At 36.1% G+C, this 17,857-nt stretch overlaps 1 protein-coding gene across 1 annotated transcript in view; it reads right to left on the reverse strand.

The window, feature by feature from the left end:
* Window positions 1-17,857, reverse strand: part of LOC145688509 (transferrin-like) — a 67,544-nt gene that overhangs the window by 6,157 nt on the left and 43,530 nt on the right. The window contains exons 3-11 of the mRNA XM_081762856.1: window positions 16,723-16,856; window positions 16,126-16,259; window positions 15,469-15,613; window positions 13,251-13,408; window positions 8,406-8,542; window positions 7,092-7,240; window positions 6,338-6,584; window positions 5,803-5,954; window positions 2,502-2,672 (exon numbers count right to left, since the gene is read on the reverse strand). Coding sequence (XP_081618982.1) covers window positions 2,502-2,672; window positions 5,803-5,954; window positions 6,338-6,584; window positions 7,092-7,240; window positions 8,406-8,542; window positions 13,251-13,408; window positions 15,469-15,613; window positions 16,126-16,259; window positions 16,723-16,856 — 1,427 coding nt within the window. The remainder of the gene's footprint in view (window positions 1-2,501; window positions 2,673-5,802; window positions 5,955-6,337; window positions 6,585-7,091; window positions 7,241-8,405; window positions 8,543-13,250; window positions 13,409-15,468; window positions 15,614-16,125; window positions 16,260-16,722; window positions 16,857-17,857) is intronic.

Consider the following 17,857-nt stretch of genomic DNA (forward strand, 5'->3'; position numbering starts at 1 on the left):
TTTTCCACTAGTAGAAATTCTTAATTCTGTTGAGCAAATGTGTGTAAATTTAAATTAAAGCCCTCAGCATTGGATAAATTGTCCTTTAAGGATACAATACGTGTGACATTTGTAACCATTTGCTTATATTCACATTTAAATATTACTTTGTTTTAAATAATGCAAATGAAAATTTAAAATTAATGAATCGTCGAGGGCACAACTACAATGGCAAGTAGAAAAAATATATTACAACTAAATAAATTTCAAAATTTAAGATTACAGAATTAAGTGTTCATGAGGAAATAATGAAGTGAATTTTACATGATTTAATGTACGAGTCATCGTGTACAGTAGAGACTGGAATACTTCGTATTTTGTGTGGTTGAGTCTACGTAGGTAGTCTAGAAAGATCTCTGAAAGATTAGTCTTGTACGACTCAGGGTAACTTATTTTGGATTGAAAGATTGATATATTTCCGTGTATTTGGAGGACTGAACTACGCATTTGTACAACAATTTGAAAAAGCAGGGAGGAAAATTTACATTTTTCTCGACTCATAGTAGCAATACTAAAATAAAGTTACCATTAGTCAGTTTTTAAAAATAGTTCTGTAGTCTGCACTAGGTGAATTAGGCTAATCATTTCTACGAGTAGCACTTTAGAAAAATATGGCAAGAGATTTCCAGTTTAAAGATTTAATTTTAAGTCTCCGAATACGAATTTTTGGGATTTACTATAATTTGAACCACCTCACTCCTTAACTGGCTGAAAAATATACGAAACAGCGTTACATGCCAATCACAAAGTTCAAATCAGTTTCGATGGTTTTCTACAAGAGACGTGAGCCTTACATAAACCTGATTTTAAAAATATTCCCTCAACTCTTGTTTGAATACATCAAGCCTTCATATTAACTAGGTCTCTAAAAGAGACCATGAGAGAATAGCGTTAAGTTCTTGTCCTGTATTATATTTAAAATCTTCCTAAGCAGAGATAAGTTATCAAAAAGTAAATTTTGGACATACTGAAAAATGTGCAGAGATATCTGAAACATTAACATAGTATCCCACAAACATTCGACCGAGGAACCATTGTGGTCCGAACACTCATTCCAACGTAACGCCAAAGTCTCTGCTCTTTGTAAAGGGATATTGCTTTAAAGTTCCCTAACCAAGTAATCGTAGTCAATCTTCCCGTGTATCAAAAGTGTTTTCTTCCGGGTTTCGAATAAATTTTGGAAGCTAATCAGGGTTATGTGGAAGAGTGAAGAATTTCCCAGTTGAAACTATGTATACCGCGGTCCGTTAGGCTGCATGTGGTCTTGCATTATCGTGCAGTTATACCCCCTTTCATATTGCCCTTTTTCGTTTGACTGCTTTCAACGTGTCCATAGACAGTCTGCACATATACACAATGCTCTTATCCTTTGCCGGAAATTCAACATGAACAGCCAGACTGTCCCAAAACATTACCCATTTTCTTGATTAATTTCTTGGCTGGTGGTACAACATATTTCCATGCCATGCTCTGGTGTTTCTTCGGGTGTCTATAGGGATATTGTAGTTGAATCACCCATTATGATGCAATCAAATGAATTTCCTTTGTGGCATATCGAGAGGTGGATCAAGGAAATGCCCAGCTGAAGGTGTGTGTTCGTACCCAGGCGCACACTTCACACCAAGTTCGTCATGGACACCACTCCTCACTGAACCATGACATTTCCAATGCATCTGCAATGTCATGCAACTTCTGTCTTCATGAATCATCGCATCGACTTTACATCCCTGTCTGATGGACGTTGCTATCTGACATTTTTGCCATATATCAGTCCTATCACTTGTGAATGCTTGCACCACACACGCACTTGTTCCTGTAACAACTCTATAGGTCAAATTCTCGATTAATGTCAAATTTTGTCCCTTGGCCCATAAAAACTGCGCACCTCCCCTCGGAGTAATATCAAAGTATTTGCCTCCATTTTTAAATTATATTTGCAGGGTGCATAGTCTAGATTTGGTTGGTTTGACCAGCCATTTCCAACAGGCCAATATTTACGTGAGTGCTCATTCAAAATCAAATTTGCGAGAAACCGTCAAGTGAAACAGGAAAGTGAATAGAATAAACAGTTGTTGGCATGAGAAAGGGTTTGCTTGTCGCTTAAGGTCAGGTTTCCTACCTGACCTTTCCCCTCCGTGTGGTTTACTAAAGAGCATCAAACATGTCTGAGCATTTAATTGCAAATTAGTGGGTTAGACCAAGGAAATGTGGACGGTAAGGAGGAAGAATTTGATTGCGTGCAGGATAGGGTGCAGTAATGAGCTTGTGGTAGGAAACCTTCCCAGTTGTCAGAGGGACCTATGTTAGAATTAAATATGGATAAACATGTTAGCATCCTTTAAAGCTTAGGTATGTTTTAAAATTTATGTATACAAATTATTTTTCTTACAGCAACCTTCAGAAGAGAAATTTGAACTTTCATTTCTGTTTTTGCGATCAATTATAAACTTCCATTTACTTACCTGTACATAGTGAACAAAGTTTATCTTCTGCATTGACCGTTAGACCTTTGGTCGAGTTCCTTACACCAGGCACACAACTGTCGCCAAAATATTCTTCAATCGCCTCGGCATATGGACAGCTTTTAGATAACAATCCGTTATCTTTCAGAACACTGACAAGGGAATTCCATGCTGAAATTTAAAGTCATCCATAATTAAAATTACATTCAAATTAAGTTATGAATTGTGTGTGGAGCCAAAGCATAGTACACTAGTAATTAGGAATAAGTTTCTAAAGATTACAAAGGAGGGGGTCTTCTAGTATTTCATACTGTAACTTAGCAATAGAAAGGATTTTAATCGTTATGGATATTTATACAAAATTAAAGAGATACATCTTTTACTAAACACATACAAAAACAATGCTTGGACGGCTGTAACTGGATCGAATAGGACATCAATGCAAGTGAAGCAAATTAGTGTGAATAAAGTGCCCAGTATTCCGGTTCAAATGAGAAACTGGTTTTATACTTGTGTGCTAATGCTATTCTACAAGCTTTCATTGGTACGTTTCCCACAGTGGTTAAATGGAGGAACCAAACAAGCAGAAGTGTGTTTTGTCATGCCACGGACAGGTTTCGCTAAGACCTATCTAGTCAGGTGCTATTCCACTGTCTGCAAGTAATCTTTCTTCAGACGTCGCTGTGTGAAGTTACACTGTGGCTTTACAAAATCTGCAGGAATTTACTCACTTCGACATTTTGTCAAACATTGGCTGCGACAACTTAAATCTAATTAAGTCGCGCTTATTGAAAGTGCATAGTTTTCTTGAAAGTGAGTGTTGTGAAGACTAGCGGCAAGACATTTGTGAAACATGTAAATTGACAAGTAGCAGTAAAACTAGGAAATCAAGTTTTGCGTATGGTGAAACTAATAGAAAATATGTATACTTTGAATGTAAAATTGTTATAAATACACAAATAGTGTGTACCAACAGTTATTAACTTACTGGAGTTAACAGTAAATAAGTTAAATTTAATTTTTGAACGGTAAAATAATTGTGTCACCATGAATCAATCTCCGAAACTAAATTTAGTTCCGTTTTGTTTAATACTGAAAGTGAACAACGCAAGCAACAAGCTTATGTCAAGACTGTCAAAGCAGTCAAACAAAATGTTTCCAAAGTTTACAAGCGAAAAGAATTTCACAATCAGTTAATTTTCCGCTCACATTTTATGGAGAAGTCAAAATTGTAGTACAGAAAACTTCAGAAGTTACTATTTTCCCTCCTTTCCCACTGATTGGTGTAAATTTATACTTAACGCGCACAGTCATACCTTCTCTTCCAGGCCCTCTCGCTGGTCTAGTGACCTGTGTGCGCGCCTTTGTTGCACGGGGTTACGTATTAGATTCATGATTGTAGGCACTTAAATTTGAACTCTACAGTATTTCCGACTAAACTGTAGGTCCAAGGCTCATATGGTCTGCTGAAAAGTACTTCTTTAGCTACCTACATTTCAAGCACAAAATGTTAGAATACTGTATTTTATATCGCGCTTTAAATTTCATCCGTTCTTTTCAAAATAAAATTCAATTTTAGGTTCTTATTCAGACATTTTTATTACTCTAATAAATCAAACTGACGTTATGTGAAACCCATGAATATATAGGCAAACCTTTTTGAAATTCTTATATTAGCTTTTCCGGATAGTCTCTCTGAAGTTTGAAGTTTCGTGTCGGAGTTTTCTGCTGAACTCTTAAGCTTTCGGGTATATAATTCTTGACCTTTCTAGTTAATGATTTTTTTTTTTTTTTTTTTTTTTTTTTTTTTTTTACAGAATAAAATTTTTCAACTCTTAAAAGAAGCTTTTTATTTCGAGTTGAAAGCACGAAAAAAGTTCCGAAGAATGTTCCCTCGTGACCAAAGTAACGTGGGTGCTTTGTGAGTGGTCTCAGTTTAATTTCCTGTGAGGCTACTTGCTTCGAATGCAAAGCCTCCAAGCGGTAGTTTGGATTGCACTTTTAGCGTCCTATTTCAAGTAACTTCAGTGCCGAAAAAGGGATGTAAAGTTAACTAAATACTGTAGTCATGTTATGGAGATTTGTAATATCTAGTCTAATTTAGTATATTTTGTAAGGAAGATTAATACTACGATCAGTGGCGAAACGTAATCCCGCAAGTAAGATAAGCCAGATAAACTAATGTTCCCTTTTAGCTCCACTACAAATATTTTGAAGTACAATTCATATTTTCTTTTGTCTGGGATTTGCAGGGGGAATGAAGGGAATTTCCTCATTTCCTGCATATTTGAAAATTGAAAGAAAATGCATTCTTGCAGTTAATTGTCAAATTTCTTGGATAAATGTTACTTGCATCTCCCACTTTAAAGTACAATACTACATTTAATTAATGCATCACGTGATAATGACTACTAAAAATGTTAATGCTCAGAAGGAACTTCATTTGAATCAACGCAAGATACTCAATATTGTACTCTATGCAGTGGTGTAATAAATTCGGGAGAGACTTTACACATTTCCATATTTATTTATTTATTTATTTATTTATTTCTGGAAATGTGTATAGTCCCTCCCGAATTAAGCGAAGCCCCTCGAAACAAAATAGTCAATACCTCACTGATTCTATGAAATTGAAAACCACAATTACTTTTAAATATTAATATTTTATCTTGTACGGTAGTGTGAATTTGTACATTTATGTTTAAGGTATCACTTATTTTACAAGATATGGACCAGGCCCCATGTAAGGAAAAAACAGCTACTCTGAATAACTCCTGAGAGTAAATACTTCAAGTTATCACTAGTAGAAATACCTAACTCGACACAGGAACTTCTTACTCTATGTTAAAGAAATAATTTTATAACTTAGCATTGAAAAATTCCTTCAACGCTAAAAGTAAATTTCCAGAGGCGAACCTTCACACCTAACCAAGAATGCGTGCAATCCCAGCAATAATAGCTTTGCTCCTTGAGCAGCATAGCCCGTAAGCCTGTCTAGCGAAGTGGTGAGGATCAGACAGAAGGGTCTCCCAAGTGTTTTCAACTTTTTTTTTTTACCGAAATAACCAAAATTTTAAGTATTTTATATAAGAAATCAAGGATGAAAATATGCGGTAGAAAACTGTAGGCCCGGCCTCAGAGCCTCATAGTACGCTTCGCACTGACAATGTTCAGAGATTCACACTTTCCAGAAAAAAACACGTTCGGAATTACTATAATTTGGGAGGTGCTTTTATGACTAGTATTTTAAGCACTTCTGTACAATACAAAATTTATACAATATAAAACCCTCGATACTCACCTACTCCACCATACATCGGGAAACAAGCTTTCTTGCTTTTTATATCTTCCAATGTTTTTAAATTTGAATTTGATTTTACCAGCACTGTAGCTATATACAAGTCATCGAAAGTTCTTGTGGCTTCAAAAACTATTGGTTTCAGGTTGTAAACGCTGAAAAAAATGTGACTAGTATTAATATCAAATTTACACCTGAAGAATTTTATTTTGGTAGTCTATAGCGAAAATTAGAACATTAAAACACGTGACAAGTTTCACTGCATATTTGTAGTTACCAATATTCAAAAACTTAGCTACAGTCTTAAATGTAAATTTGAACACGAACGTTACATTTAGAGTTTCAAATTAGATTGTGAGTTTATAAATTTCTACAGACATTTATTTCATTTAGCAGTTACAGTAAGATTCTGCAAACTAAAATTTCTATGAAAGTGTTGCCCATTCTCAACTAGTACATTCACGGGTTTCGCACTAGCACATTCAAGAGCTAAAAGTTCCAACGTCTATCTAGATCAGTAAATTTTTAAAGAAATTACCTTCTTGCTGTATATTCCTGGTCTGCATTTATTGCTACAATATCTACATTGTCCTCTTTAACAGCCTTCATGCATTCTTCATCTGAGTTCATTACAAAGCAGGCTAATTCTGGCTCTATTCCATATGCCACAGAAACTTCCTTTAGCCATGTGCACTTGGAATTAGCAATTTTTGACGATGTACAAATTCTTATTTTACCTGTAGGATTGCAGTGTGATCTTTTGTGGGCGTTGAGGAATCCAGGTGCTGTAAGTAGACGTTTAGTCAAGTATTAAATTTCATGTATGGTTTGCATTTAAAATAAAATTTATTTGGAGAAAAGACTTTGCAGCGCTATGACAGATTAAAATAAAAATTAAATTTCTTGTGGAAAGAATTGTTGCCAGTCTAGTAATATGCTTTTAATGTAACACTGCAAGTTTTCAAAATTGAGCTGTGTATAGTATTACACTATAATATTTCCAGACTGTTAGAATCTTACGATTAAACTAGCTGTAATGAAGTACATACCTTATTTCGCAGGGACGTTGATATTTAGATATAGCAACTATTCCGAAAGCCTTAACTGCTTGCTGTCTTTTGTAGTATTCTGTAAGTTTTCACTTAGAACACTCATTTTGAATCTAGTAAATTTTCACAATTAAGACCCTATTCTGAAGATAGCAGCATTCAGGTGCTAATATGCTAGATTTACTTGTACGTTCCATCAACATTTTGCAAGTGTCAACTAATTCTACAGTAGCTTTAACTTACCTTGTGATAAGTATTTACTTGGCGTTAAGGCGTAAGTATTCACAATCGAATCCCTGTGTTGAGAAATAAGGTATTCCAGAGCCCATTTCCAGGTATTGTACTTGGGATTTCTAAATTCCAACAGTTTTTGAACGTGCTGAGTTAAATCTCTGAAAATAAAGGAATTAAAATTAAGAGATGAAATTAAAACTTAAAATATCGTACTATTTAGAATAAGCTAATACTATTTGCTTGTAGTTTGATAAGTTGTTAAAGTTTTGGAATTTTATTTCAAGTGACCTCATTGCTTTCACTTTGCGTACATTGTTTTCCTATTCTCTTTACACAAAAAGTGAAGGAACTTGAGATTCAAGGTTTAAAAGCTAGGCCGAATCAAATCTCATCCTTGTTGCTTTTCCAGTTCCTTCACGAGCTAGTCTATCTTCACATCATAGTTCATTTTCTAATGCAATTCAAGGCGACATCGTTTCAATTCCATTAAACAACTTTCATTTTACAATTAAAATTTGCCATTTTCAGATTTGTTTCTCGCTTTCTAATAACTAATCGTTAGACAGTGTTGCGCATAATAGAACAAACTTAACGCAATAATGTACAGTCGGCAGCAAAAACCCAACATATGCATGCAAGTTTACTGTGAAATTACGAAGTCTTGTTCCAAAATAAATGTGCAGGGAAGAACGCCGAGGTTTCTCCTGGCGTGATTCGTGCCACTTAGACGTTAGCTTATTCCCTGCGCTGTTAGGCATAGTTTCACAAACTTACATGCTCATGTTGCAGGTTTTTTGCTGCAGACTACAATAAATGCGAATATATTAGCACTAACCGATCTTTTGAGTTGCTGTATTAAAAGTGTAGTTCAGAAAAAAATGAAACTTCTAGCAATTGTCTTTTCTGGTTCAAGGCAGCCCACTTACCAAGTGTACCTTGGACTAAAAGATTTTTGGTAGTGGTGAATTCCCACACCTGTGGATCAAGTATGAAAACTAGAAAAAGGAATTTAAGAAAATTTGGATTAGAAATACAGATAAATGCATATAAGGGCTAATTATATGCATTTAGTAGAAATAGTTTGGTACTTCTCAAACCTGACCTTGCAAGAAAATCTTACGTACTAACTGAACGAACTACTTGCACGTTTGTTAATTACGTCCCTTTTAGCATTGAATTTACCCCCCCCCCCTCAGCATAATTTCGCAATAAACTCATTATTGCAAGCTATATCCTGGTTGATTATGTGCACTATCCTTCCAAAATGTCAACGTTACCATTTGTTCAGTCTTTAATAGATCTTATTTCGGAAGTAGAACTTACTTTCTAGTAACTACAGCAGGCCATGGTCTTGATATCCAGGAGCAAGGTTTCGATACGTTAAGTGGAAGTTTAGTTCCATTGGGACACAAAAGTCTGTACTCTTCTGCTGGGGCAACAGGGTTAATATTTGGTGTAAGCTGTAATGAGAAAATTATAAAATTCTTACAAAGTGAATACCCAGCTAAAAAAATTTACCTAGATTTTTACACAAAAGTTAGGTAGAATTGTGCGCATATTCGAAATATATACAGGGTGCAACAACGTCGGGAAGTAATTCCTGATAGAGACAAAGGTCTTATTGAACATAGTGAGGGCCGAAAGCGTAGGAACAGTAATTTCGAAGCGGTAGATACCGAAAATAAAGTTAGATTGCGGTCTAGAAAGTCTAGGCGGTGCTGGTGTTCAACACGTAGTTGCTCGGTTCTCACACAGGTGACGCTTGTGTTCAAGATACTACAGTACAGGAGTGCGGCCATTGTGCTGCGAGTGTTGAATAGGACAAGTGGCAGTGCTCTACTAAAAATTTATTCGAACTACGAACAGGCCAACATTCTATTCATGTAGGTAGTGCAGATGGTAATGGCCGTGAAGCAAAACTGTTTTCCAAACATACGCCAACCGTCCAGGATGCTTTCAGCAATTTATTGGCGCGTGTGTAAGACACGGACCCTACACTACCTGCCCGTGTGGATATTGGTCTACCCTCATGTACGAACAAGTTATGGATGAAGGTTAGAAGCTGTGGACTGAGCCACGTACGAGGTAACAGCCGTGAAATGCATGTTAGTCACATGGCTGGTATAGTTACATGAAATTGTCTTGTACCCATCATTTGCAAATAGTACAATGACTAGCTGATTTCCAACCATATGAAGAATTCTGCCAGTGGTTCATTCAATAGACTACCACCATTCTGTTTAGGCAACAGCACTTCACTGATGAGGCACGTCGGCCCATATATGCTACCCCGAAGACAATTTAACACAGTATGACTCATGCAGAATACACTGCCCGAATCACTGGAAAATCCCCGCAGACCCAGGTATCTTCGAACGGGTTTGTCAATCCATGATCCGGCATTGTCATGCATGAATTGCTTGTCCATGGCGATATTTTGAACGTCCTGCGTTGTGCCCGACGAACGTACGTTCGTCTGCACGTCTATATCTACCACTTCGAACTTACTGTACCCACACTTTCGACCCTCACTAACTACCAATATGCTGTGTGTTAGGATTTTTGGCTTTTACCGGTATCAGGAATCACCTCCCGACATTTGTTACATTAATATACACCCTGTATATTTGGGGAAAAAAAGCGAAATTGACTGCGGAAATCTAGACATCGCATGCCTTAGCTTGTTATAAAACCGTAAAAATGAAGTGAAGAGAAAGATTTTAGAACTATCAAAGAAGGCTAAAGAACTTCAGAAAAAACAGCGAATCCCGAGTGAAAATAGAACTAAAATTAGTGGGAAAATTTTGGAAATTAGGAAACTAAGCATAACGGACTGGAAAGTAATAGAAAGGCAGTATAAATAATAGAACTAATATCTACAGAGCTTGGAAGGATATTAGGAATGGCAATGAAGTCTAGGTTTAAGTTAATTGTTTACAATTCTTGTAAACTAGTTCGGAAAAGCTCTATACGAGAATGTATGGGCAACTGGGATAAATGTTAATTGTGCAAAAACCGAGAACACTAATGACAGCGGCCGGAGATTTTGTGAAGACTATCGTCTGCTAAATTAGAGTAAAATGAGGTCATATGAAGCAACAATTAGGAGTTCGAGTAGGGAGAAAATTACGGAGGATACTAATTGAGTTTCTTGACTAATACTTTTGCTTTGAAGCAAAATTTAGTAGAGATTGAAAGACTAGAAGTATGAAATTTACAGATATGGCTATTGTTACAGAATCCGCCTGAATAATGTTAGAGACTAGAAAAAGCTGAATGAAAAAAAAAAAAAGCCTCGCGTCTAACTACAGAGAAGTGGTAATATAAATAAGGTTTACATATATGCTTTACAATAAGGGGTAAGTGACGTAACAGCATAATTGATGTAATCAGGGTCTGGAGCTGTACTCTTAGGTGATCGGACAGTTCCTTAGCAGTAAAAAGGAGTGATTATGGAGTTCCACAGTACTAGAGCTGAAGGATAAATGCGTGCCTTCAGCTTGCTGTTTATAGCAAAACAAGTCTGGAATAATTAGTAGAGCTGGATGGGCAAAATAAGTACCCCAATTCATTTGCTATTTGCTTCTGACCAGCCATTAAGTTAACAAGGAGGGCTGGGACCTGGTTGAAAATCAGTTTGCACGGCTCTGATGGATCGCAGTCAATGATCTAGGTAGTTAATGCCAGCACCGACGTAAGTATCGGGCTTTAACACGAAGCTGACTAAAAATGTCAAATTGTTAAAAATCGGGAAAAAATTGCGAAGTGCACGACGTCGAGCAAGGAAAGTATGCCGAATTTCAAGAAACTGCGAGGATTTAGTCCGCGAGAATAGAAGGATCAGCAACCGCCAGCAAGCTTCGCCGAAATGCTATACGTCCACCAGTAGAGGCTAGGATCAAAATTAAAAATTAGAACTAAACCCAATCCTCACGACAAATTTTAAGACTGTCAAGGGTTAGGCGTACTACGTAGACCATGTATGAGTATAGGAAAATTGTCACTACTACACAAGTTGAGAACACTAGGTGATAAGAACACGTAACTAGAAGCTACAAATTGAAAATTACAAGTGGAGAAAGTGCTCGTAGCAGTGGTGAAGTGCGTGGGATAGACTAAATCAAGGAATTTCTGGACCTCTAGCCTGAGGTGAGCTCAATCGGTAGTAAGGAAAATCAAGAACCATAGGTCGTGGTAACTGGCAATCAAGTTTTTCCAGATCATGGCAAGTGATTAATATAAATACTGCAAAAGATAATTGGCTGTTAGGGAAAACTTCAAACAACTTGCAAATTTCTTTGGAGATGCAAAAATGAGGAATGGAAGGTTCAAAACATTCCCACATTGCGGCTCGGCCTATCGAGAGTAACCCAAAGCGACAGTGATTGGTTGTAATAAAATTAGTTTGCTGAAAGCAAAAGAAAAGGACTAATTGTACGTAGTATTTGCTTTTTTTTTTTTTTTTTTTTTTTTTGCCATTTTGGAAAAAACTCCATTGGAGTAAAGCTATTAAAAAAAAGTGTTCAGGTTGGTCATATCAAAGGAATCCCTGCTGAAGACTGCTAATGGACTAGATGGATGACGGGAGGTCTAACAAAGCTGCTGTCGATGACGGGAGCCCAAACAAAGGATAATATAGGAAGCGTAAGAACTCTGTTCAGTTTCTGGATTAGTTTATCAGTTACATACTAGTCTTGGAGCTTCTATTTTAACTACTCTTCGCTGATATTTTGCAGACCAAAGTAGTGGCGCCTGGTGTTCAGTTGACGGGTTCGACTAAGATACACGAGCAAGTGTATTTGACAGTTGACAAATTTCCATTTGCCAATAAATTAATTTGGATCTTTTTGTTGCTATCCTTAGCATCGTTATAACTTGATAACTATGTAACTTGATAACTATAAAATCTGTACTAATAGGTTAATTGTTGAGTTATTAGGGAAAGAAATTGTCAACTAAAGAATACTTTCTTTCGTGACTACCAACTACGTATAATCTCATAACATCGACCGTCGTTGCAGTATGGACTAAGTGCCATTGCGTAATTTCGTGATGGCCAAGGGAAAAGGTACCGGTGGCAACAACCAAGAGTGATGAACAAAAGTTTACAATTTACCTGAACTAGCCAAAGTATCATTGGATCGATCTTTTATAAATACAGAGGAAAAAACTTCATGGTTAATTTCCTGGTGGTAAGTTTTGATGAGTAGGCATATTGATAGATTTCCACTTCGTTGGCATTATGCTAGAGGCCTACGAAGCAACCAATACCTATGTGGGGATCGCTGTCAGTAAATGATCATTGCTCAAAGCAATGATGAATAATTGCAATTAGGACTACTTGAACCATTACAAGTACTGATTGAAGAGGTATCTCACCAAGAGGAGGAATCAGGCGTCCTATTGGACTATAGGAGACTATTCCCCCCCTTTCTGGACATCACTCAGTCCACTATGACTGGGCTCTACCAGTTTTCTTCCGTAGTCACCCGACTAATCTCCAAAGCTGTACCGTGAATCACTCCGAACTGAAAATCCGTCCAAATCTGATACTGACATGATCGATCAGATGCTGCAGGATCCAGCTTTTCCGTAAGAGGGGATCAGACCAACCCTCCCCTACCTGGAGAACCAGGAGCTATTGCAGCATATTGCTGGGCGATAGTAGCGCAACTTTCCTGACGCCAGGCTTATCAGGAATGGAACCGGAAGCTATGCTCACTCAGATAATGTTTTAACCATTGTTACCAAGCACAAAAATGCTGGGTGAAGTATTGAATTAAGGTAGAAAAACTATTGAAATTAGAGGAAAGGAAATTTTGTAAGTTATTCTGAGCGAACTTGGCAGCAGTGAAAATTGTTAAACCAAATCTAGTATTCCACGTAACTTTCGAAACTACTGCAAAATTAACATTGTATCAAATGAAAATTGGAAGAAACTAATTGTTGTGTACAGTCCTTGCCTGGTACGAAGTTCACATGAAGCTAGTCGAGGTGGCACGTGTCAGTGAAGTACTAATTCATTGGAGAAGGTTTCAGTTAATTTAGGAACATTCAAATTCATTTAGTCACTACCATTGTAGTGGTCACTAAAACTAAATTAAATTTATTAGAAGATAAATTTTAACACTATCGTGCTTAAGAATTTTAAGTTAAGAAATTACGTACCCCAAAGTGACGTTGTACATAGTTTAGTCTCGCCCACGCTACATCTCCAGTACCATCCGTAAGGCAAAACAATGATCCTCCTCGACCCCAATATTTATCATTTGCAGAACACATCAGCGGGTTGTCACAAATGGCACACAAACTTGGATACTTCGCTTCTGTAAATAAAGTTAGTTAAAATTAGTTTTTCTTCCTACGAATTTTATGAACATACTTAGATTTTGGAATGGCTTCTAATACACTAGCAACAAACAATCGCAATCACGAATATAATATCTAAGGTTAAATAAAATTTAATTTGACAAACTAAATAGAATATATAAGATTGTAATGCCTTTTCGCACATCTGTTTAAAAAGACTATGGATTAAGAAAAAAAATAGGAAAATCCAGTGTATTTTAACAAATAACTTCCAATAATCTAAGGAATAACAGTTTCTCCAATTACATCTGACTTTCTCAGCATCATATCTACGAGTAAAATCTTAATTTAAAGTTCATAGTTAATTCAACCTCTACATCATTCCAGGGAGAAAAGTCAAAACTGAAAAGCGTCCCCACACCATCTACATTTACAAATTGCAAGACCCAATTCGAGATTAGTCTAGTAAGTGATCAATACAGCCAGCTTACAATAGTTAAAAACATGGTCAGCAGTAATGTAGATATCACAAATGGTAAATTTCCAGTGCTCTAAAACAATTTCGTGGGTAATAGTTCCAACTGCCACAACCATTCCAAATCAATATAACATGTGGGTCTTTTCAGTGTGAAACTACGGTAGACAAACTATGGGAATTCAATAATCAAACTTAGTACATCAACTAGTGGTTGCGATAGATTATCAAAGAGAACCGGTTCCTCGAACGCAAAGTATATAAAAAAGCCATTACACTACCTTACTGTTCTATGGCGATAAAGGTTGAAACTGGAAATAGTTAATTTGAACTATTTTCGAACTGAATATGGTTACGGGAGAACCTATTCTTGGGACAATTAAATCAGTTTTTGTTCTATAAAAATCTATTGTAACCGGAAGTAGTAAATTTCAACCACTTCCTGTTTTGGTTGAGTTGTGAATTGTGACTACGCTCTTGAGACACTGAACCGATTGCTGATAGCCGCTTTCCGCTATTACCATTTGTTCTATGCCGACAAGTGTTGAAACCTGAAATGACTAATTTGAACCCATTCAGATTTGAATAGAGGATTAATGAAGATTGAATCTTACTTGGAAAATGAATATTGCAGAAAACCTATCTTACCATTTTTGCTGTGGAAATCCATATTGAAACTACGTAATATTAAATTTGAACCAGTTCTGGTTTTGGTCGAGTTTGCAAGTATACGTTGTCTTCAGAGTGACTAGTTTGCAAAAACCGCTTCTCGCTACTAGTTTTCGTTCTATGGCGATAAACGAAACCGGAAAAATAATTTTAACTACTTCTGGTTTGAGTAACGAGTTGACGGAGATTGAAGCTATTTTTCAGACTGAATCGATTGAAAGAAGCCTTGTCTCTTAGAAGTTTGCTGATATCCGTTGACGGACGAACAAAGCCGTTCCGTAAGACTTGACACTTATGCATAGTTTATTGGGTTAGTTTTACACTTCAAACATAGTAACTAATGCAGTTACCTACATTAAGTTTAAATGATTACTATCTCAACTAATTAGAAATTTGCAGGACCACTGCTTAGTTTGCTATTCGGATTGAATTTGGGCTAGGCGAAGCTATTAAAAATTTAAAATTATTGCTCAATTGCTTCCATCTCAAGAAGCTAATCTCATTCGCCTGTGCAATGACATACTATATTTTAAATTATAACTTTTTTACTTTGTATTCTAGAAACTTAAAAAAATGCGCAATGATTTGTTTTGCTCTACCAAACAAAATTAAAAGTTAGAATTTAAACAGTCGTGAGGGTGCTAATTACTGCTTCAAATACGGTCCATTTACTTTCCGATTACATGTAGGACGTATCAACTGCCTAGCAAAATATCAAACAGTATTACTTCCTGTTATCAGAAAGTAGCAATTTTAGTGTACTACAGCAATATTCAGTTGCATATGAAAGATAACTTATTTGTGGGCTTAAAATTGATTTGTTACAAGTTTTACATTAAGATACTGAAAGTTCTGATTTCCTAAATTTCTAATTTCATTCTTAGGTTTCTCGTATCCACAGTTAATTCAGATACGAATTTCACATCCACCTACTTAGTTTCATATCCAATGTTCTGTCTGGAACCCAAGGACCAGCCTTGCATGCCTCATTGAAAAATTCCACCGAGGATTTTAGTCTGTTCTCTATTGATGTCATCTTCCTGTCACAACCTTGGGGTACAACAGTTTCCTCGAAAAACTAGAAAGAAATGTTACTAAGATTAATCCTATTGCTCAATCACTAAAGTTTCCAGATACTTCCAGAAAATTTAGTTTGTGATAGCACTTAAAATAGTGCATTCAAATATTAAAACTATGGAGAATCTTACTCAAAAATTTAAAATTTTATTTTAGTCTCATTTTGACAATTTTAATCAGGAGTATTCACAAACTGAAAAGCTTAATTACAAGTTGCAAGATTTGCCATGTAGAACTAATTCTGAAAATTCTGAAGTTACATTCAAGTTCTAAATAAAGACAAGACTAATAGAATTCAGTTTAATGACAGAAAATTAGTTTCTTTATAAAGCTACTGTTACTGGAAAACTGGAAGCTAGAATTAGTCTGTTACTGGAAAATTGATGTCTGGGCTCGGGATTTGACTAGACCTTTGGAAACTAGAACCAGTTTGCTTTACTCAGATTTTATTTCAATATTTCGAAAGCTTTCAGCAGTGTTAACGCTAAAACAGAAGTAACAGATCTTTAATACCCTGGAGAAAACTTCAGTCCAATCAGTCTCGTATCCGTATCCAGGATGGCACAGGTTTTGTCCTCTAAGGTCGGATAAATGATGGATTCTCGTTCCTCTTCGCACTACAGCAACCATATCGTATTCAGTTTCATCTAAAAAGAAAAAGTGGTAGTTCTAGGTTTAATTTGGTTTTCGTTACGAAGCTGTGACTTCCTTTTATGCAACTGAAACTAGCGTGGTTAATTCAATTTTAGTTACTATTAAAAATGTCTCATTCTTAAACGAGTTGAATCAAGTTAGTTTTAACAAGACAGAATCAAGAGCAGGAAGTGTACATCAAGTACTAGTAAATGCCAAGTTACATACCTAGTTTTCAAAATTCAAACTTTAGTTTCCCCCCCCCCCCTCTTAATGGATGTCATGCCGTTCTTACCACAAGATTGATTTCGTGACACCATCTGAAAACTACCAAGTTCTCGTTAAGGTATTAAAAACTAATTTCATTCTAGTCCTTAGATTGATTCTAGGTCAAGGTTTTCCTTATCCACTTTGCATTCTCTTAATTTAGAGGCTAGAACAGCAGGCTAGTGGAGCAAGTTACAAAAATTTTCTTACCTTGTCTAAAATATCTAATTTCTGCAACAACTGTCAGATTATGTGGCTTCTGGTTAGATGCAATGAGAAGGTCTTCAGCTTCAAAGATAGCAAAATCAGCTTGTTCTGTAAGGAGCTTCCTCAGACAATCAAGTCTAAGAGGTTAGAAAAAATACCAATTAGAATCTTTTGTACCCTAAATGTTTACGTACAATTTTAGGAAATTGTGAGTACCGTAAACGTCAGGGTTGATATGTTTAAAACAAAATGTTTAAAACGTGTTTAAAACATGTTTAAAACGAGGGCTGTTTTATTCAGTTTGTTTTAAACGTTTTAAACAAATTGTTTTAAACGTGTTTTGTTTTTTTTCGATGGTGGTTGAACATGTTTAAAACAACTAAAACATCAGATTGAGTAAGTTAATTTAATTTTCTAACAGACAACCCATCCTCCGCAGGATTTATGCATGGAGTAAATTACAAGCAGAGTTATATTATTATAACAGCAATTACTGAACGAAATTCTGCACATCAATGTGCGTATAACTAAACCAACAGAAATTCAAATGAAGTATTTCAACATTTCTTAATTTACAAGAATAACGGAGGTTTAACACACTATACACTATTCTAAGATCGAAATTCACAATTTCAAAACTTGGGTATTTTTGTGATCACTATCATTTCCATAATGAAAAGTTCTCACATCATAAGCTAGAAGAAATGCTCTGACAAATACAACTCAAAAGAGCAGTGAGTAGCCTACAAGGAGCAAATGACATTTTAACTAAACAGTTTAAGATACATCTCTATCTGCAACATGGGTAGCTAATAATGATTAATGTCTACGGCATAACTACACAATTCTAGACGCCCGCCAGGGATTTTAACAAAATGGTAGACTCACGTTCGGGGCTCTGGTGACCCCCCCTAATTATCACAGTCATGAGTTATACACCATTGGAAAGCTTTTAGACCACAAATTCCAATGTGGTAACATTCGTGAAATTCCCGCCGTATTCGTAGAACAGACAAAAATTAAAAATATAAAAATATTGACTTTGCGGGGCCCTGGCAAACCTTGCAGTCACCCTACGCTGACAAAATGATGAATGTGTAGGCCACATACTTGTGACAATAATAGAAATGGTAGCCAT

The sequence above is a fragment of the Thermobia domestica genome, chromosome 1, assembly GCF_964235325.1.
Source record: "Thermobia domestica chromosome 1, izTheDome1.hap1.1, whole genome shotgun sequence".
In the NCBI taxonomy this organism is placed as follows: Eukaryota; Metazoa; Arthropoda; class Insecta; order Zygentoma; family Lepismatidae; genus Thermobia; species Thermobia domestica.